This window comes from Monodelphis domestica, chromosome 7 (assembly GCF_027887165.1).
Source record: "Monodelphis domestica isolate mMonDom1 chromosome 7, mMonDom1.pri, whole genome shotgun sequence".
Lineage (NCBI taxonomy): Eukaryota > Metazoa > Chordata > Mammalia > Didelphimorphia > Didelphidae > Monodelphis > Monodelphis domestica.
In genome coordinates, this window is record NC_077233.1 from 75,464,262 (window position 1) to 75,487,801 (window position 23,540).

Consider the following 23,540-nt stretch of genomic DNA (forward strand, 5'->3'; position numbering starts at 1 on the left):
TTCCACTTGACATTTTTTTTGGTGGGGTTCGAGGAAAGAAAGGGTGAGGAGAGAGTGGAGAGAGCAGTAGCCTCTGGGTGGATAAGAAAAGACTTCATATAAAAGTGAATGTTCAGGCTAAGTTTTAAAAGGCTGGCTTCTTGGCTAGGGTAGAAATGTTATCCTTTTCAAATCTACCTCTCTTTGGAGACAGGTCAAGACAGCATGGATTCTAGCTGCATGAGTTCTAAGGCACTGAAGCTAAATTGGGTAGAACAAGAGGAAACCTGCAGCATTGCAATACAGATACTAGATAAAAGAGTGAGGGTTGGGAGCTAGAGAATGAAGTATTTGTGTTGTCTAAAATAGAAAACAAAATCAATAGTAAAATTTCCAATAGAAAAGAACAATTATCTGGAGAGAATCTCAGAACAAAACCAGGAACATGATCAACTCCAAACAAGAGTAGAGTGTGATTCTTCAGTTCCAGAAATGAAGAATGTAGTACTAAATAAACAATGATATATTAAGCTAAATACTCACTATTGTAATACAAGTGAGTTTCTAATCTGACCATATATTGTGAGGCTTTACTCTCTGGATTCTTTATTGCTATTCTCACCAACTTCCATAATAAAAATGTTATCTACACAGTAAAAGACAGTGAATAGCACCATAGCAATCCTACAGTATTGTGGAAGTAAAGGGAGAATTGTGTAGAGCCATGATGGCGAACCTATGACACATACATAGCCATTTTCAATGACATGAGGCCACATGTAGGCTCTGCATACTTTGGGGCCAGGGAGCCGCCCAGGCAACCCTGTGCCTGCAGCCATGGCCATGAGCATGCCCCAGCCTGAGGGGGGGGGGGTGCTGCTCCACATGCAGGCCATGGGACAGGGGTGAGCAGTGGCCAGCGTCCCAGTTGCTGGGGTATGTGGGGCTCCCACAGGGTGGGGAGGAGTGTGCACACAAAAGGAGCATTCGCAGGCAGGCAGGCTGGTGGCACCCACAGGCCAGCTGACTGGGTAGGGAACAGGAAGGGCAGGGCCTGGCAGGTGGAAGACTGGGCAGGGCTCCAGACCAGGTACAATGGAGGAGTGCCTGGAACAGATTATCAGATACTTTTAGCAGCCTGAAAAATATAGAAATGATTTTACTCACAATTTTCCCCTCGGTGTACTTTTGTGAGACCTTATTCTCAGCTTTAAATAATATCAAAACCAACAAAAGAAACAAATTGACAGATGAAGTTAGTATCTCTTGCTTGAGCTTGAAGTGTACAAAATATCAACCATCAATTGAAGATTTAGCCAATGAAATTCAGCAACAAAAAAAGTCACTAATAGGCAACTTAGTTAAAGAATTCCCCTTCCCTCTCATGCGGGGGTAGGGTTAGGGTTATCTTAGTTTATGGCACCCCACACAAGTTGAATGATATCAAGACCAACAAAAGAAACAAATTGACAGATGAACAAAGAAGTCACTAAGCAAGTAAGTTAAATAATTAGTTTTTGGTTTATTGAATACAGTTATATATTATAATTTTATATTTTTATTATTTAAAATATAAATATAGCAAAATTATGTTATTTTTTTCCTCAAAGTGACACACCACCCAAGTTATACTCAGTTTTTTGGCAAATTTTGACACACCAAGCTGAAAAGGTTGCCCATTACTAGGGTAGAGGAAGGCGAGACACAAATTTTAATTCAAGATAAAGTGTCTTCTAAGAGGTAAGTTAAGAAGAAGCCACATATTATAGTTTTTATTTGATTCTTAAGCATTATTGGTGCTTATAACAGTGCTTGGCATATAGTAAACATTTAATATATGTTTATAGAATTGAAAATATTTATTGAATATGTGTGCATATTTCATAGGTTAAGTAGAAACAAAGGAGACTATTTTCTATTCTGGAAGCCATTTTGGCATTGACTCTATGCCTTTTCAATAGCTAAATTAAGGCTTATGTCTTCTATTACTGAAAGTCTCTCCCTCTTCACCAATACCTCATGGACATCCTAGCTACCTTCATGACCCAGTATAAAGACACATTCCTTTTGCAAAAAGCATTTCTATATCATCCTAAATCCCAGGAACTTTCCTCTGAAATAATTTTCCAAAATACCTATACTGTAAATATGTGTATGTATATATGTATATATATATACATATATATATATATGCATGTGTGCTTTATCTACACATAGGTATGCCTGAATATTGGCACAACATTGGCACATAGTGCCAGTCATTATTAAATGCTTATTGATTGACTGATGATAAATAATAAATGGTGGAATATTTGTAGTCTCTACCCTACAGCACTACGTAAAGGCTCACTTTAGATTCAACTGAGATATTCAATATAGGATGATTTATTTTTAAAAAGTAAAGCATTATATAAATGTTAATTATTATTATTGCTACTATTATTATGTTGAATTAGAATATATTCCAACTAGATATTTTTTTCTTATTCTTCATATGATACTTATAACAAATGAAAACAATTTTCTTTACATAATTGTTTAAAGCATATCTGTTTCTAAGAACTTTATTGCTAAGTTTATAACTTACACTTACCAATGAAAGATAAACACTGTGTTTTCTGGATCTCAGATATGTTATCAACCTTCCAAGGGAACCAATGAATTTTTGAAGTTGGCTGTCAAGGTCTGTCTCAGTTCTTCAGCTCTAAATTGTTTTCAGTAGTTACAGTAACTGAAATGCAATTTGCACCTGAGAAAGACAAGATATTTTACATCCCAGAGAAAATTCTACAGGTCACATAATAGGCATCAAATATAGTTATACATTTGCATAGTGAAAATTTGGCCTTTCACCCTTACCTAAATCTATCATATCTATTTAAAATGGATTATAATATCAGAATACTCCTTTGACCTCCCATTAGGGACAAAAATGAATTTCCCAATTCTTTACTGTTTACAGCAACCTTCTCTCTGTAAATGAGTATGAACTTGGCTAAATTAGTTTGACCTTTCACAAATATGAAAAGGAAAAGGATTTGCATTTAATCTTTCTTCTTGTAAAGCTAAAGGTGAAATGAAACCTCTTGAGCAATTGACATTTTAGCTATAGTTCTGTACAGTACCCTTTAATATACTCCTGTTTCATTCATACCTGTCTGAAAAGAAGATCATGACTAAATTAAAGGATCAGGACTCAGACAGATCAAAGTTATTTTTGTATCACTTGGAATGTCAAAAGCTCCATTGATGAAGTGGCATCTCTATCATCTTAAGACATAAGTAATCAGCTATTTCTTCATTTTTCTCTGTTAATCTGAATTGTGCCAAGAAGATAATTACTGTCATTTCACACCTATAACACACAATTTTGAGCATGGCTGAAATCTTATCTCATCTTTGTAGAAGGAGAGAAAAAAAAAAGAAAGCAATGATAAAATTGTTCACAGATATTCACTACCTAAGAGATCCATAATAACATCCTTATAGGTATCCCTGATAATGATGTATAGTGCAATCAACCAAACCTTCTCATCCTGGGCAATTCAGATTCATGTTGTCCCATAGGCCACTCACAAAAGGACCCCACAAAAGGACTATGCAGTGTGCTACAATCCTTTGGAAGGGGCTTTTTACACTTTATGAAAACCAGTAGAAGATTAAAGCTCAATTTTTCCTATCCTTTTCATTAGCTATATGACTGTCCTACTTCATTTATTTTACATAAACATTCCCAATGATCTTGTTTATTCTTTGCTACCTGAAGAATTCTTTAGAATAGTAATAAAATGGCATTTTTATAGTTACTGCTATCTGTCAGATACTGTGCTAAGAACTTTACAGTTGTTAGGTCATTTTATCCCCACAACAATCCTGGGAATTAGATGTTATTATAATCCTCATGTAAAATCTGAGGGAACTGAGGCAAAAATAAGTTTAGTGATTTGTCCAAGGTTACAAAAATAATAAGTAGTTAAGGCAGAATTCCAGTGAGGACTTCATGACTCTAGACCGAAGTCTCTATTAACTGTATCACCTAATTTCTTCTTTATTAGCAACATGGTACAACCTACTTATTTCCCTCTATGGATCAATCTCATTTAATCTTTTTAAAAATGTTGTTTTCAGGGTGTGGAGTCAAGATGGTCACTGAGCAGCAGCAAAAGTCAAATTCCCTGTGAAAATCCTTCCACAGCTATCAAAAACAAAGCTCTCTGAGGATGGAAAACCAAAGCCAACAACATGACAGAGAACCCTTCTGTTCTATTCAACTTAAAAGGTTGCAGAGAAGATTGAATTCTCACGTTTTAGGAAAAGAAAGAATGTCTGTGTAATTGGAAATCTGTTACCCTAAAAACTGTATTTCCCAGGAGCCCACTGACTTCCTGTCATTACATACTTCCTGTACATAGAAGGATAAATTCAGTGGGCATTCCTGGTCTGTGGTCTTTGATTCTTGTCCTGAATCATGGTGGAGGTAAGTGGAGTTTTTGAACAGGGAGATTAGCCATGGGCACATGGTTTTTTATTTTGTTACCTTTTTATTCTTTTATTTCTAATGCTCATTAATAAATATTTTAATATAATATTTTAATTAATGATGATTAATTTTATTTTTTACAGATCCCAGGATCCACCCCCCACCTACTGTGCTGAGATTTGGGCTGGTGTTGGTATCTAACCTGTGCTCCAGAGGAAATGCCTTACCACCATAGCTATGTGAGGTTGAGGCCTCTGACCTCAGCTGGCAGGGAGGCAGCTGGAGGAGATAGGCAGAGAAGAGAGCAGCCTTGAGCTATGACTCCTCCATTTGGGGCTTCTGCCTCTGGAAGTTTTGGCCTCAGGGCACATCCAGCTCTGCAGATCAATGTAAGTGCCTTAATCCAATCTATCAGTAGTACAGATAAGAAGCCTTCAGAGAAAGGAAAAGCTCAATCCCCCACACCCCATACTCTACCTACTGTGCTGAAAACCTACAATAAGAATCTGTCTGACTGGAATCCCAGAGCAAAAGCTGCAACTGTGACAGTCTATCTTGGTACCACCCCCAGAAAGCTCTGGGTTTTGACCAGGCACTTGGCAGGGAGGCAGCAGACAGAGAGGAAGAGGGGAGGATGAGGATAACTACCTTCAGTCTCCACACCTTCATCTTCAGCTTCTGTTGGAAGCTGGGGAAGATCTAGACCCAGGGTTCATTAATACCACAGGTCAGCACCATGTGCCTAATCCAATTAATCATCAGAACAGATAAAAAGCCCTTCAGGACCAAAAAGCCCCAAACCACAGATCCAGGAAATTAACAGAGGGGCAAAAATATAGCCAATGGTGGGGGGAATAAGGAAAAAATATGAATGAGCAACAGAAAAAGAAAAAAGAAATTATAATTGACAGCTTCTATACAAGTAATGAACAAAGAACAAATGGAACAGAGAAGAATTAAGCAAAAACTCAGGAACTGCAGTGAATTGGACACAAGCTTTGGAAAAACTCAAAACACAATTCAAAAAACAATTAAGAGAAGCTGAAGACAAATGGGAAAAGAACTTAAAAAGTAAAATAGGTCATCTGGAAACAGAGACACATCAACTAAATCAAGAAAATAGTGTCTAAAAAGCCAGAATCAGATAGATTGAAAACAAGTCAAAGAAAGTGAAAGATGACTTACAAAGAAAAACAGATCAAAAAGGAAAAGGATGATCAAAAATCCTGGAATGAAATTCAGTCTTTAAAAATTAGAATCCAACAACTAGAAGCAAATGACTTCACAAGGCAGCAAGAACCTATAAAATGATATCAAACAAATGGAAAAAATGAGAATATGAAAAACCTCATTGATAAAGCATCCAACCTGGAAAATAGATCCAGGAGAGACAATTTAAGAATTATTTGACTACTGGAAAACCATAACAACAGGAAAAGCTCATACATCATTCTACAAGAAATTATCCAAGAAAACTGCCCTCATATTCTTGAACAAGAGGGTAAAGTAGAGATTGAACAAATTCACAGATTACCTCCTTCATTAAATCCCTAATTGACAATGCCCTGGAATGTTATAGCCAAGTTTAAGAACTTCCAGACCAAGGAAAATATACTACAAACTGCTAAAAATAAATGATTCAGACATCATGAAGACACAGTTAGGATCACACAGGACCTGGATGTATCCATACTGAAGGATAAGAAGGCATGGAATATGATATTCCAGAAAGTGAGGGAACTGGGTCTACAAACAAGAATCAACTACCCAGCAAAATGTATTATATTCTTACAGGGGAAAGTATTGTCATTTAATAAAGTAAAAGACTTTCAACAATTCCTAAAGAAAAGACCTGACTTAAACAGAAAATCTGATGCCCAAACACAAAACTCAAGAGAATCACCAAATTAAGAAATGGAAAAAAATTAAGGAACCCAATAAGTTCAAACGATTTGTATTACAATAAGAAAATATGATATTCATAACTCTTAAAAATTGTTATCATCATCACAATACTTAGAGGATACAGTGATAAACTGTATAGGATATGTCAAAAATATATTAAAAATAGGGTTAAAAAAGAGGATAATACCAAGAGAAATGGGAAAAGAGATAAAATGGGGTAAACCTATATTTCCTAAAGGAGTACAGGGGGGAGGGAGGGAGAAGACCAATACAATGTCAGTGGAAGATGTTGGTGACAGGTAATATTTAAATCTTATGCTCATTGAAATCAACTCAGAGAGGGAAGAACAATCAGATCCATTGGGGCAGAGAATTGTATCATGTCCTATAGAGATGTAGAAGGGTAATAAAAATGTTATTTTCAAATTACATATAAAAACAAGTTGAATTTTTTTTAATAATTTGGAGTTACAAATTCTCTCCTCCCCTCTCTCCCCTTCTCATTGAGAAGGCAAATAATTTGATGTAGGTTTTACATGTACAGTCATGCAAAACATAGTTCTGGAGTCAGCTAGGTGACTTAGTGGATAAAGAGCATGTCCTGGGGATGATATATCCTGCATTCAAATCTGGCCTCAGATACTTCCTACATGTGTAACCCTGGACAACTCACTTAGCCCACATTGCCCAGCTCTTACCATTCTTCTGCTTTGGATTCAATGCATAGTTTTGACTACAAGATGGAAGATACAGATTTTATATATAGTGTATCTATATATAGCACTAAATATTTGTATATATATATACATTTATATATATATGTGTGTATATATATGTACACATACACATATTTGTATATGGAAGAGTATATAATGTAATATATATACAACAAAAAGAGTACAATTTAAATACTTTGGAGCTACAGTCTGAATAACAAAATACTTAGCAGCCACAAAACTAAAATAATGTAGGAAATGGAACACAGAATTTCATAGAATAAAAAAAAACTGGGCTTACAACCAAAAATAACTTATCAAACAAAGAGAAAAAATGGATAATTGAATGAAACAAAGGAGTTTTAACTATTCCAGGGTGGGGGGGATAATCCAGAATTTAGCAGAACATTTGGTCTATAATATATTTAAAACATAATGAAAGACTAATCATAAATAATCCAAAAGATTACTGCCATGGGAAAATCTAATGTGGAGGAGGGGAAGTAGAGGAATTGCCCCACATAAGGAGAGGAGGGCATGGAGAGCTAGTAGTATTAGAAGCCTACTCTCATCAGACCTGGCATAAAGAAAAAACAATATACAATTAAAATGGTGAAAATTTTCTAAATGTACAGAGTAAAAGGAAGGAAGGGGTATGAGATAAATGAGGCACTGGGGAAGGGAATACATAACAAAAAGTACAAGGCTAAAGTAAGAGGATAGGGAAAGACTCATGACAAAATAGAGGTATTTTTATAATTAAATTCATATAAAAAAAGTAGGGAAGCACAGTTGTGGGGATAAGATAAGGAAGAGTTTTTTTGGAAGGCTGGATAGAATAAGAATTAAAGGGTAAGGGGGAAGAAACAAGGGAGGGAGGGACCTTTGGAAAGGTGGGCCAATTGGGAACTTGGATGGGGGAAGAGGGTAAGAGAAGATTTGTGGGAAGGGGTATGAATTGGATAGGTGTTGGTCAAAGAAAATTGGACATCTGAGGAGGGATATGGTGGGAAAAAAAGGAAGAGGATGTAAGTGAGGAGTATTATGAATAAAAAATTAATCTTGGAGGCTTCATACCAAATTTAAAAGCAATTATTAGGAAAGAGAGATTGAGAGAAATAAGGTTTCCAGCCTTTCTAACTTAAGGTAGGATCAGGTCCCTGGATTCCAGTCCAATGAGGATCTCTACATGCCACTGTTTGCCAGAGATGGCAATATGAGAAAAGAGATGAGAAAGAGTCTGCTCATATAGAAGTAGGGAAAAAAAGAGGCTAATTCAGCTTCCACACTGGTTTTTCAAACCTAAGCTCCTCTACCCAGATCTTTGAATTGGTCAACAATATGTCATGCCATCTTTGTCCTCTGTGGCACTGTCACACTGAGCAATCAGACATGTGACTGTGATTCCTCTGTCCATCCATTGGGGTGAGTTTTCCAGAATTGAGGTTCCCTGGATATTTACTTCACACAAGAGGAACAGAGTAGATTGAAAGGCAGTTAGTAACTATGACATTAATTGTGAGACAGCAAAAATGATCAGAAACCAAGACCTGACAATATGTTGTTTACAAGAAATATGAAAAATGTGTCAGAAATAGAGAGAAGGTGAGGAGCTAGAGCAAAATATACACTCCCTCTGTTGATTCAGAGAAGGCAGAAGAGGCAGTCATGATCTCTGAAAGAATTGGGCCTAAAATGGTTATAACTGAAAGGGATGAACAGTGTAACTATGTCAGCATGGATAATGAAACATTATCAATATTGGACTTGTATTCATCAAGTGTTATTAGCATCCAGATTTTTAAAGGAAAAACTAAATGAGATACAAATAGAAATAGATAACAAAATAATAATAGCAGGGAACTTTACCCCCCCCCCCCAACTAGATAAACCTAAGGAAAAAATAAATACAAAAGAAGTTAAGGAGATGCATACAACCTCATATAAGTTGTACATGATGGCTATCAGGAGACAAACACACAAACACACACACACAAAGACACACACACACACACACCTGGATGAGATTATGAATAGATCTAAGCCTGAGAATATGCATAATACAAAGATATTTTCTGGTGGGACAATGACTTGGAGGGCATAAACCTTCTGAAAAAGTCTTACCTGAATACTTATCTTACTATGGAGGTAATCCTGCATTCATGAAGGGTTGTGGCATTAGAATAAAAGTTACCCTGGGTATGACCAAATTGACAAGTCTTGATTTTGTGATATGGAAATCACTTTAAAGGACTGATATATATTAATTTAAGGTCGCCAAGGAATTCAGCTATGTAATTCCTAAATGAAAACTCAAGTCAGCAGTCAACCTTTTTATGGTGTTTTAATTACAAACAGGAGGAAGAAAGGTATTAGAGGGAGAGAGAGAGAGAGAGAGAGAGAGAGAGAGAGAGAGAGAGAGAGAGAGAGAGAGAGAGAGAGAGAGAGAGAGAGAGAGAGAGAGAGAGGGAAAGGGGAGAGAAGGAAATAGGGCTTAAATACCCACTCTGCTTAAGCTGAGCCAAAGGCCCAAGGCCCTGGATAGCCAAGGCAAAGAAAAGAGATCAGTTCCTATCATTCACATGACCAAAATGGAGAAACAGTCTGTGGGCTCCTCCACTCCAAACACCAGGCTCCAACTACCTCTCTCCCGAAGTCCCCAGAACTCCTGACCTGTCCTCTACCTCACTTCCTGTGTCTCACCTGTACCAATGGTGGCTCTACCTTAATCGAGGATTGCCCAGAAGTCTGTCCCCTTTGCATATGTCTGTTGAAGGCCATATTCTCAAATAATTAAATCTTGAGCTTTGCTGCAGCCCTTCCTAAATCCAGTTACCCTGAAGAGGATGGAGATTTTAGTTTCCAAGACCTGATTCTGTCATTCCAAGTATCTCTATTGTTATTAATCAGGAAATAGCCAAATCCCATCTTCTAAAGAATGGTTTGAACAGGGTTGAGTAGTTTTGAAATTCACAGTTTGGAAAGAGTATGGTCCTGACAACAGATTGTGTCTTCTGCTTAAGGACCAATCTAGCTATTGATCAAATAAATAAAATAACAGAAACATAGAGAATATTATATTGCAAGAGCAGCTATGAATTGCCATTTTCCCCTTAGAAAACATGGAAATATACATTAAGAACTTTAAATCTGATCATTCTTATTTTCAAGGGTGTCCCAGTACTAAATTAGGTCCCAAAGTCATTGTTGAGGGCATTATTAAAGCTGGGTATATATGAAAATACTCAGGTATGCTTTGTTTGAAATGACTTAATCACTGTAAATAACTCAAATTCAATGAATGGTAGAAATGGATGAATAGATTGTGATATTTGAATGTAAGAGTATATTATGTTATTAGAAATATAAAGAAAATAAGGGAAATATATGAAGTCAAAAAGAAAATAAGAATAACATACATTATGAGTACAAAAAAAAAAACAGTCACAAAAACAAAAGTATACAAGCAAAGCAAAGTCAAAGGGAACTCAAAAGTAGAGGAATTTTAAATATTCACACACATATATAGTTTACATATATATAAACAATGCAGAGTTTGTGGGTTTGTACAGAATTTTTTTCATGTACTTGTTTTGGTAGATGTTTTGTGGTCATGGTAGTGTTTATTAGGTATATGATGAAAATAAAAGAAAATAAAAAAGAAAATAATTGGCTAGCAGGAACTGCTTCCCACCATTAGCCCTTTTTTGGGAAATACCATACATACCTCACATTGATATTTAGACTGCCTAAACCATTGCATGCTCCTTATTGAACAGTGTTGTCATCACCTTCAGTATATAGCTCTGTTCTTGTTTATCTTTTGGCCATATTTTTATACCAAGAAAATCTATTTTCATCTCTCAAACACTCAAATGGACTAATGTTCACATTGATTCAGGAAGTCTCTAAATATAAAGATCTTGAACAATTCAGGACTGCTATATTTTATGATTCTTTGCCTGATCCTGAAAAGGTTCTAATCAAGGGGTCCATCCAAAATTTTGGAAGGTTTCCTTGATCAATTCTGATATTTCAATTGTCTTCCTCACATAAAATTCCTTGATCTTTTCATTCTCAGAGTTTTATTTAAGATATATTTCCCTAAATAATGTGGCAATTCTGATTCATCACCTACCATCTCACATGTGGGTCACAGACCTCCCCCAATCAAGTGAGCGGGATGTATATGCTTTTGATGATTAAATCTAAAAATGGGCAGGGGAGAGTTAATTTAATCTTTACAGTGTGAACTACCTAAAGAACATCTAGATTAGTGTCTAACAGGAAATTGGTGATGATTGGCTTAGATGTCTGAATGAGTCTAGTATTACATCTATACATGTAGAAGTCATATACATAGAAATGATGAATAAAACCATGAGAACTGAATAAGTCACTGACAGTACAGAGAAAAAAAGAGAATCCAGGATAAAGTTCTTTGGACACTCACAGTTTTAAGGAAATATTTGCATGATAATTCAGTAAGACTTCACCCTTTCTTTCAAAAAGTACAAGAAAAGCTATCTGCACACTCATTTCACAACCTGGTTTAGAATCTACTCCTTCAACTAAAACTCTCTTTAAAATTAACAGATTTCTCAGTTTCAAAATATAATGCCTTTTCTTTAAGTTCTCATCTTTCTCAACTCTTGAAGCATTTTATATTATGTATTACTCTGTTCTGAGTTTTTGTGACAGTGCTCTGCCTTGGGTTTCTTCTCATTTGGATGAGCAACCTCAGACTCATTTCCTGGCTTATTATCCATCTCTTGCCTATACCTGCGGGGATATCCAAAGGTTCTGATCTGGGCCCTCTGCTTTTTCTACACTTTTTCTTATTATCAGTCCTAATGGATCATCTCTATGCACATGACTCCCAAATCTATATATCAAATCATCTTGTCATTCCTGATCTCTACTTCCAACATCATGAATTGCCTTTTGGGCACCAAACTGAATATATGGTAGGTTTCCCAAATTTAAATGAAATCATACATTTAGAGCATCTTTAGAATCATCTACTCCAATCCCTCTGACCATTTTCAGATGAAGAACTGAGGTTCAAAGGGATAAAATGACAGCATAAATAGAAGAGCAAAATCTTTTGCAGCACAATGGAAGGAATAAAGTCAAAGGATAAGACTTTGGATTGTGGTGATGCTACTTTTTACCTTTGTGACCTAACAAAATTGTTGTACCTCAGTTCTTCATCTGCAAATGAGAATATTGGACTAAATAATCTCTAAATTCCTTCTCACCTCTAAATCTAAGACCCCATTATTCCTCCAGAAGAGAATTCATTTCTTTTTTTTTTTCCTAAAATTCACCACCTTCTGAACTTTCCTATTTCTGTCAGAAACACTACAAGGTGTCCACAGCTTTTTTGTCATCTTCCACAACTCTTTTTCACTCGCTCCATGAATCCAATTAGTCACCAAGTATTGTGAACTACATGTACACAGCATCTCTAAAACATATTGTTACCTTTTATTCACGTAAACACCACCCCATTCAAGCTTTTATTACCTTTTGCCCAGATTTTTGCAATAACCTCTTAACTGGTTTCTACCTCCTGCCTATCTCCTCCCCAATCTATCCCTCTCACTTCAAAAATGATTTTTCTAAAGCACATGGATGACCATATCACACTCCCATTCAATAAACTCATATGCTTCTCTATTGTCTGCATAATCAAATGCAAACTCGTTTGACATTTGACATAACTACAACCTAATTTGTCTTTCTTTACCTTAGAGGCACTAAATGTCTCATTGGCTTAAATGTTAAGTCTGCAGTTGGAAAGACCTGAGTTCCAATCTAGCCTCAGACATTTACTGTGGATCTGGACAGTTCATCTAACCTCTGCCTGCTTCTGCCTCAGTTTTCTCAATTCTAAATAATGCCATCCTCATTATATTTTTGGAATCAAAGAGATGATATTTATAAAGCATCTAGCAAAGTACCTTGCATAAAGCAAGTGTATGATAAATTTTTGTTTCTTTCCTTCTTTCCTTCCTTTCTTCACCTTCCTATCTTCCTTCTTACCTTCATTTATTCTTTCTAGAATTTTGATGTATAATTTAGTCAGTTATGAATTGTTGCTTTTTCCATACTCTTCAATCCAACTAAATTTGCTTCCCTCTTGTTTCTTACACAGGATACTTCATGTAGCTTTGAAAAAAATGACTTCCATACCTGAAATACATTCTCTCTTCACTTCTACATCTTTAATCCCTACTTTCTTTATTCTTGAAAATTTATCTGCTTAATATATTAATATATCCAGCTAACTCAATCTTTCTCCTACCTCCATTAGAGAAAGCATCATTTGGCAAAAAGATATATGTGTGTGTCTTTTTTTGCTTATTAGTTCATTCTCTGAAGGGGGACATATATTAGCCATTCTTCAAATAATATTCCTTTTGTTATATATAATGTTCTATTGTTTCTTCTTATTTTACTCTTCATAATTTCATGTATGTCTTTCCATATTTTTCCTAAATTAATGTATTCATCTTATCTTCTGGAAAAATAATATTCCATCACAATCATATGCCACAACTTACTTAGCCATTTAGTCCTAGTTTCAGTTCAGCTCAGGTACCTCCTTTTACATGCAGAGTTTCCCAATGTCCATCAATTCCAATTTCCTACACACCATAATAATTTCTTTGGAAATATTAATAAAAGCTTGTTTCTATAGTCTAAAAATACTGTCCAGACTAATCATGCCAGAAATGATCAAGGACAAAAGGTCTGCCTCCAGAAACTGAATTCAAGTAGAAACTCAAAACTAAGAAGGAAAAAGACTTAAAATGGTTTAGACTATTGCCTTTTGAATCTTCAAAAGGGATTGGCCTGTGACCCACACAAGGAAAGCATCCTTTTTATATTATAAAAGGATGATAATGTTATCAGAAAGAAGCAGTCCTTTTAATGTTAAATGTAGTGAAAGGAGGGAAGGAGGTGCTATTGTTCTGGAATGTTAATCCAAAACTATTTTATCATATTGTGACTTTTTACAAGAAAAGTCTATAAATTTTATCTTTAAATTATCTTGGGATGGAAAGATGTCTATATACATGGAGAGACTCTATCAGTTTATTTCTTTCTCTAAGCAAGAAATGTTTGTATATAAACTATTTAATATAAAATTAGTATTAAAATATTTCCTGGTTGGCATTTGCCAAAAACGTATAGTACATTATTAATATTTCCTTCAACATCTGTATATTCTTATGCGTATTCATGTTATCTCCCCTGATAGAAAGTAAATCACCTGAGGGAAAGGACATTCTCATTTTTGTGTTTTCTCTGTGATGATTCTAATGCCTGGTGGGATCAATGGATCATAGATTTAGACCTGGAAGGGACAATAGAGGCAAAGGAATTGAAAGAGAAAGGGTGAAAAAAATCCTATATGACTAGGCAGAAAGTGCTAGAGTCCTTCATTTCTGACTGTAATGATAGCCTTGATTTATGACACAGAGATACCTGAGAAGTTATGAAATGTTATGAAGGAGATGTCAATCATAGAAGGTAATTTAGCTACTATTAGCAATTCATTATAGTCAAATTTATTTGGTATTCTTGGTCTTAGTGCCTAAGACCATGATCTGATCAGCAATGTGTCCCATCAAATGGTATTTCTATGCAGCTACTCAAGAAAGACAAATGCTGAGAATACCAGCAGCCTGATATAGTATAAATATTGCTGGATTTAGAGTCATAGCACTAAGGTTCAAATTCTGGATATACCACATATACTAATCACATCTTAGACAACATATAATATCTGTGGGTTTCAGTTTCCTCATCTCTAAAATGAAGTGTTTAGAAAAAGATGATCTTGGATACTCCTTTCAATTCAATAAGCTTAACAACCAACTATACTAGTCAGACATAATAGGATCCCACATTATTCTTTATTCCTCACTTGAAAAAAAAATGTATACATCATTGAAATATAAACAAATGTGTCCTGTTTCTCTTAGCATAAAATTACTTGCTGCAGAAATCCCCAAAGTGAGAGGGACAAGTGGACTCATAATTTCTGGAAGTAACATTGCCTTCCCTTCTCTACTTTTAAACCAATGGGAATGCTTATCAAATATAATAGCTCATAGATACTTTGGTGAAGATTATCCAGATGTATAAGTCACAACCAATTTCTTTGTTTTCATCTCTGTCAATGTTTTAAGAGTTATTATCCTGGTTCATAGATACATAACACAGCTTCGCTGAGGTATCCCATTTTCCAGAGTTTAGGATAAGAATCCATTTGTCTACTTGTCTGTCAAGGAAATGGGAATTCAAAATGGTGGAATAAAGCAGAAATAGTTATTTGATTTGGCTAATTTTATTTCAATTCAATTCAAATAAAGGAATACTTCTTGAATGCTTACTATATTCAAGCCATTGTGTTGAAGAAGTACAAATCTATTTTCAGTACTTGAAGAGGATTTTGTTTTACATCATCTCATTATGAACATACAGTTAATTTTCTGAATCTGCATTAAAATTTACACCTGCACTTGAAAGTACTAAGCATAAGTACCTCCAAAATATCCTGAATGTTTTATTTGTGACTCAATTGCCTAAAAGAATTTTTTTAATCTTTCCTGAATTCATGTCTCATTTATCTCTGTTTAAAATGAAAGTCCTCTAGTCAGGGACCATGTCTAATTCAGCATTTTGCATAGTGCCCAAAGCATTATTGGTTTTCAAAGCTATGTTAAATACTCGCCTCATAAAAGAAATTCAAAGTTGCCTTTTCAGTGGGTTATTTATACTTAACAGAATATCTATTACATTTTTTGATACACAAACACTTATATTTTTTCAATTCATTAAAAATGCAACAATTGCCCACAGGCCATTGCTTATATGTTTTACTGAGATATAGAAGTTAAATTTCCTGTAAAAATAAAATAAAATAAAGCAAACAGAAGAGTATGGAACATATGATGTAAAAAAAAACCACACATTTCCCAACACAATGCCCTAGAAGTCAACCAGCATTTAGAAAGGAAACAAAAGAGAAATCCAAAATATAAATACTGTTCTTTATATGTTCAAAGTTCCTCATATCCTTCAAGATTTAAAACTGTGGAATAATAAAAGAGAAAATAAAATCATATTAAGTGGAGGTTTTTCAAATTGTTTCTAGTGGGAGAAAAACATGTTGGGATCCTTTCTTCTTGGTCTCAGAATTATGTGGATACATGCTATATATGTAGTTTTTCTTTTTAATTAAGAAAGTATTTGCTTGTTTTAGACATGTATTTTCTCTCCTGTTTTCCATGATTTTCACTAAAACTGAATTAAAAAATCACATTATCCAGTTTTGTTCTTGTTTTCCCAGCACTCTTGAATAGAATTTATATGAGTTTGATAGTTGGGTTATTTGATAAGAGTAGTCAGTCTCCCCCTCACCCCTATTTGTATTTTGTTTTAATTCACAATATGACAGAGTTTTGTTTTAAGTAGTCCAAAGATTATCATCTTTTGCAAAGAAAGCAACATAAGAGTTTCTTATTTCTGCTTATTTCCCATCATTGTTCTGTTTATTCATGTGAAGATCTTACAAAGTTTTTGCTACACTTTTCCATAGCATTGCTTAAAATAAACAAAAAATCGTTTTGTAATGTTTAACATTCATATCCCGTATCAGCTCATTCTGAACATTAACATTCATGATAGTATTCTTACATGACTTTAGCATTCCTTGGTATTCATCTTGTTGCCTGTGCTTTCTTCCATATTCTGTACATTGCTCTGAAAAATTGAGTTGTTGATGAGTTCCATAAATATCCATATTATCCTCTTTAGACATCTCCCCCTTTTCTTCCATATTAGAATTGTTTTTATCTCCATTTTTAGAATTTTCATAGTGAAAATTAGTCTGTGGGTAGATAATTATTTATTACTTCTTTCCTATGTTTTTGTACCATGTGAATTTTGATGATAAAATGTTGAATGAATACAATCTTTTTAAAAACTTAGATTCTTACTGGAATTGATAACAAGAAAATATCAAGGTACATATAAGATATATACTCAGGTAACAAGCATTTATTATGTACCTTCTCTGCACCAGGCACTATACTAAGGACTATAAATGCAAAGAAAAGGAGCAAAAATAAAAATCCCTGTACAAAAAGAGGCTAGAGTGTAATGGAGGATAAACAGCATGCAAAAGAATGTACTTTCAAGCAATAAATTACAGGATAAATTGGAAATAATCAAGAGAGGGAAGGCACTATCACAAGAGAAAGGCTTTCTATAGAAGGTGGGATTTCAACTGAGACCAAATGAAAGTCAGGAGCCAGAGATGATAAAGGAGAAATTTCCAGGCATGGAGAACAGCCAGTGAAAAGGCATGGAATCAAGAGATGGAATGTCTTGTGTGAGAGACAACCAAAAGACTAGTGTCACTGGATCAAAATATGGGGGGTTTATTAAAGTAAAGGAAAATTGGAAAGGAAGAAGAGGACCAAGTTATAAAAGGCTACCCAAAATAGGAATTTATGCATGACCTTGAATAGAAAGTAATCAAAAGGGAAGGCATTAGGACCGGGAAGGTGCTACAGAAGTTCAATTTGAACTGAAACTTGTAGGAAACTAAAGAAATAATTCAGGTGAGAAGTGATTAGACTGAAAAACAAGGTGCTAGTTATTTTCAACTAGCAGTCTAGAGTGAAAATTGGGCCTGTGGATCTTACCAATCCTTTCACTAGATACCTTGAAAATTCTTATCCATATCTAGGATTTCTAAAATGGACAACTTTCCTTTTCTTAACTGTCAAAAATGACAGAATGGCATAGTCATTTTTCTCCACTATTCCCAGTTTGGAAATCTGGCCCCCTCTGTTGATCAGAATCATATCCAAAATAATACAGTTCCTCATCACTTTCTCTACTCTATGAAAGATGGATTTTCCTAATCAGTAAGGCAAAGCAAGAGTTGAACTACATCTATTTAGGGGAAGGGGTGTGAGTAAAAGATCTATGACTCTGAATCCACTTTAGTCCCCATACCTATACAAGAATTGTGTGGAGACACATATAGTACACAGTGGGATGCAAAGGGAAAATCTCTGAATAATGATAACTTCTGGAGTTGCAACATTTCACTTCAAAGTTTCATTTGGCTCATTCATACTTCCATACTCAACAGCTTTGCAATAGCCACAGGAATAGATCGAGTTAACTTCCAACACCCTAGGAGTTCTGGCTCTTCCTCCTTTTATCTGTTTTCTGCAGATGTCCTCAGAGAGGGAGAGAGAATAACAGTCCCCAGGGCTAAAAGTTCCCACAACTGCTCCTGGCTGGTCTCTCAGCATCTCAGCTGCCTTGGCTTCATTAGTATAATGTAAATATAAGAGTCAAGCTTGGTAAAGAAGATAGGACTAGATTTCAGAGTTCTCTCTTTAATAATAAAGACAAAGCTGAAACAACTAGTTAATGGAGAGCTTTGAATGACACACAAATATGTTCAAAACCATTAAAGGTCATTAGCATTCATGAGTAATGTTCAAGAGAATTGTTTGGTAGGATGAACATTTTTTTAAAATGATTGCAAAGGGTTAAGTGGTAACTAGATGATGAGAAAGCATGGGAAAGAAAGAAGGGTCCTAGCTTAAGGCAGTAATAATCCTCACATATTAATGAGTATGACAACAAAAATGGAGGAGTTGTAGTTAATATCCAGATACACTGGCTCAGGCTCCCAGTAATAAACATGTCAAGATTTGACAGTCCCTTCATCCCTCAAAAATGAAATAATGTGATTTCAGGTGTCATGTTTTGGATATTTGAGCTTTAATTCCATTATTAATCACCCACAATAAACTGATTCATTATAGGTATTAATTTGATCCTGTCACTTGCTGTCAGATTATTAATGCCACTAGCATAAAGTAGCTCATTAAATAATTTGCTCTTAGTTACACATTTCTAAAATCTTTGGAGATTCAGACTGTTAGGAGAAAATTCATTGAGCATAGTGAATAAAATAAACAATTAATTTGCAAGCTTGAAACTTTGAGTGTTAAAGACAATTTTTAGGTCTTTATTTAATAAAGGCAGAACTACATTATAGGGAAGAGAAATTCAGTTGGTTGAGGCTTTCCAAACTGGGAAGTTGGTTTGGTCCATTAAGTAGTAAAATGTCCTATTGAGGTAAAATGCTTCATCCAAAATTTCCCAGGAAGATGTTATCTCGGCCCCTATGTTAGAAAATATATATGTAAGAAAATGGGAAAATATGATTGCAAAAAGTCAACTCAAGAATAATTATTTCTTCTTACTTTTTTCTTCATCATGACCATAATTATCACTAGTATATATTCAGTACTTTAAAGTTAACAAAGAGTTTTACAAATATTATCTCATTTATCCTCACAATAACCCAAAAGGGATACACTGTTTTTATTCACTTTTTAGAGATGAACAAACTAAGGCTGACAAAGAATAAATGAGTAAAGTAGTATTTGAAGTCAGACTTGAATTCGAATGTCTTTTTATCAGCATTTAATCTGAAAAATTTTATTTTACCTTATTTGTTTTAAATATTTTCATTTTTGTTATTCTGAACCTTACAAATACCAACAATTACAAGCACACATACATGAGTAAAGAACAGATAAGAGTACTATATACAAAAGCACAAATCTCCACTATACAGAGTCATTTTTATTATCATTTATTTTATTTTATGTATATTATTATTGTTACATCTCATTCTCTTCCCTTAGTCAACTTGATTCTAGAATGCAATCCAAATTTTGCCACATGCCCTTCAACATTTGTGACTTTCCTTTACTCGCATGTTGGCCTATCTTTGTTTTAATTTGCATTTCTCTATTCAAGAGTAATTTAGAACACTTTTTTCATATAATTATTGATGACTGATTTCTTCACCTGAAAATTGCTTCTACATATCTTTTGATCATCCATCATATGGGAAAAGGTTTGTATTCTTATAAAATTGACTTAGTTCTCTATAGATTGAGAAATTAGATCTTTATCAGAGAAAGTTGTTATAATTTTTTTTCCAAATTGTTGTTTCTATTCTAATCTTGGTTATATTAGAATGATCCATTTATTCCTGTGCTTTCTAGTGTTTTGAATAGGAATGGGTATTGTATTTTGTATTTTTTTCCTAGATAATCATGCAATTTCCATTAGTTTTGTTTTTGATATGGTCAATTATGCTGATAGTTTTCCTTATGAATTGATCATAGTTCTTAACTATTTAAAATTATTGTCATTAACTATTTTGTAATAATTATGTAATTTTTTCTTATACTGCTCACTTCTCTTTTATCAGTTCAGATATACCCTCATTTTTCTCTGAATCCATCTCTTTTATGATTTCTTATCTTCAGTTCTTTTTAACACAGTGCTTGCCACATACTGGGCACAAAAACATTGATTGATTTATTGATTGACATTTCACTATACTCAAATACAAGAAAGTTTGTCACTGTTCTCCAAAATAAGAACAATCACCTTAGTGTCCAGTTGTTTATTTCCCCAAAGTCCAAATATAAATATTTTGTAGAGATGAGTCTTTCCCTCTTTTTTTATCTCCTCAGCATATGAAACTAGGAGTATTTGGGGATCAAAACATATGCATAGTTTAGTGATTAAGGATTAAGGAAACTTCCTTTCCAGAATAACTCATAATTCAAATATTCACCAAACATATTCATGCTTGTTATCTCATACTCAATACACAGTGACACTTTCCTTTTTTGTTATATTTGTCAAATTGATGGATATAAGGAAGAGAATGAGTTATTTTAAATTTAATTCATCATATAATTAATAAATTAAATCATTTTATTTCATAAAGCTGTTGGCTTGGCTTTCTTCTTCTGTTAAGTCATTTTACTCATGTCCAGCTCTTCATGACCCTATTTACGTTTTTGTTTTTGTTTATTTGGCAAAGATCCTGGAGTATTAAGCTATTTCTTTCTCTAGCTCATTTTTACAGATGAGAAAACAGAAGTTAACAAGTTTAAGTGACTTGTCCAAGATCACACAGTTAGTGTCTAAAGCCAGATTTTAATTCCGAAGATAAGTCTTCCAGACTTGAGTCCCTGCATTCTATCCATTGTGCCAAGTAGCTGGCTATCCCTTTTCTTCTTTTAACAATGCCTATTCATATCTTTTTACTAATTATGTACTGAGGTTTCTATCTATTAGAATAAGTCTACTTTTTATTTTGCATAGAATTTTTTTTATCAGAAAAAAATTTGTAAAATATTTTTTTCTAATTTCATTTTCAGTCTGTTTTACATGCACTGTGTTTGTGAAAAGGCTTTCAAATTTTTATTTAATCACACTTGTCCATTTTATTTCCTATGATCCTTTCAGTTCCTTGTTTGGTCAAAACCTCTTCACTTTTCTGTAGTTGTGTAGGGAACTTATTCTGTACTATTCTTATTTGTTATTGATGTGATGATTCCTACTGAGGTAGTTTATTTTTTGAGTGCTTTATGATATATACATATATTTAAATTTTTATTTAGAATATTTTTCCATGATTCTATGATTCATGATCCTCCTCCAGCTTTCCCCCCCCCTCCCAGAACCAACAAGCAGTTCCTCTGGGTTTTACATGTATCATTATTCAAAACTTATTTGCATGTTATTCATATTTGCAGTAGAAGAGTTCTTTAACATCAAAACCCTAAACACATAGCTATCACTACATGTTTGATCATATACTTTTCTAATGCTTTTCTGGTTCCATAGTGTGTTCTCTGGATGTGATAGTGTTCTTTCTCCTAAGTTCCTCAGAATTGTCCTGGATCACCGCATTGCCACTAATGGAGAAGTCTATTACATTTGATTGTACCACAGTGTATCAGTCTCTGTGTACAATGTTCTCCTGGTTCTGCTCATTTCACTCTTTATCAATTCCTAGAGGTCATTCCAGTTCACATGAAATTCCTACATTTCTTGATTCCTTTCAGCACAATAATATTCCATATGATATATTTTTGAGATATTTGTCGAAATATGTTTTACCAGTTTTTTTCTGTTTTCTCTAATTGTTTTGGTGGATACTGACACTGTTCTTAAATTGTTGGAAATTATAGATTTTATCCAAAAATACTATATCAAAATTATTATGTTCTTGTGATGCTTAGTCTTGTTTACCTAACCAAATTTTCTATCTTTTTTAGCCAGTACAAAATTATTTTTGTGATTACTATTGTATAACATAATTTGAAATCTGGTACTTCTAAGTCTCCTTTCTTTAAATTAAATTTAATCATTAAATAAATACTTCTTATAAGATTACTGATTTTTTAATTGTCCAAATGAATTTTGATGTTTTTAGTCCTAACAAGTAATGATTTTGTAGTCTGGTATACAACTGAATGCATTTAGGTAGCATTGTCATTGTATTTTAATGGACCAAGCCCAGGTGTAAATAATTTATGTCTCTCTAATTATTTTAGTCTATTTATTTAAAGAATGTTTTGTAGTTATGCTCATATAATTCCTATAAATGTCATATTAGGGGTAATATCAAATTTTCTATATATTTCATAATTACATTGAATGGATTTTTTCATATATTTTCTGGCTTAGTTTTGCTGATAATATAGAAGTTTGGTGTTTTGGATTTTTTTTACATCTTGCTGCTTTAATTATTTGAAATAATTTTAATTAAAGTTCAATTGTTTCACAAGTATATCACTTAATTATATACAAAAAGATTAATTTTGTTTCTACATGTAAATCTTGAAATCTCTCAGACTTGTGAATGTTAAAAATTTCCCCATCAGGGAATTCTTAATTGGAACAACTTCCCTACTGAGAAACATTCCCCATTTTGATGTGAGAACTCGCCAGGATCAGAAATGGGAGGACCTCTACTCCACCCTTACTTAAGACTGCTTTAGGGGAAAAAAAAAACTCCTTGCTAAACAAAGAAAGTACTTGGATCCATGCTTATGGTGGGGCAAGGAGTTCTTTGAGCCAGGCCTGTTTTTAGAATTGATACAATGGGATGCTAGGTACCTAAAAGGGTGGGGCAAATTTTCTCTTGAGGAGATTAGTTGACTCAGCTGTGTTTTCTCTCCTTCAGACTTACTGAGGATCTTGATCGACTTAGCATGAATTTAGATAGGCAGTCCTTTGGAAAGCATCTACAGTGATTGGTAAATGTAGGGACTTAGGGGAGGTGACATGGGAGAAAAACCCCTATATAAGAAAAAACAGCATCTCTTGGGAGATCCTTTTAGAGAAATCCTTTTGGAGGATCTCTGATGAAGATCGCTTGGGAGCTCTCTGTGGTGAAGTCAGCTGAGATGGAGCTGGACTGGTGTCACTAGAATCCTTGTTTAGGCAGACCTTGTGGTGAGTGTTAAAAGACTGACTGACTGATTTCTCTCTTAAGACTCAGGTCTAGGCCATATTGGCTTGAGGCCCTT

At 34.3% G+C, this 23,540-nt stretch overlaps 1 protein-coding gene across 1 annotated transcript in view; it reads left to right on the top strand.

Moving 5' to 3' along the window:
• Nucleotides 1–4,776: 4,776 nt before the first annotated feature.
• Nucleotides 4,777–23,540, top strand: part of LOC100029904 (poly(rC)-binding protein 2-like) — a 135,250-nt gene continuing 116,486 nt past the window's right edge. The window contains 1 exon segment of the mRNA XM_056806267.1: nt 4,777–5,017. Within this exon segment, the coding sequence (XP_056662245.1) occupies nt 4,777–5,017 (241 nt within the window).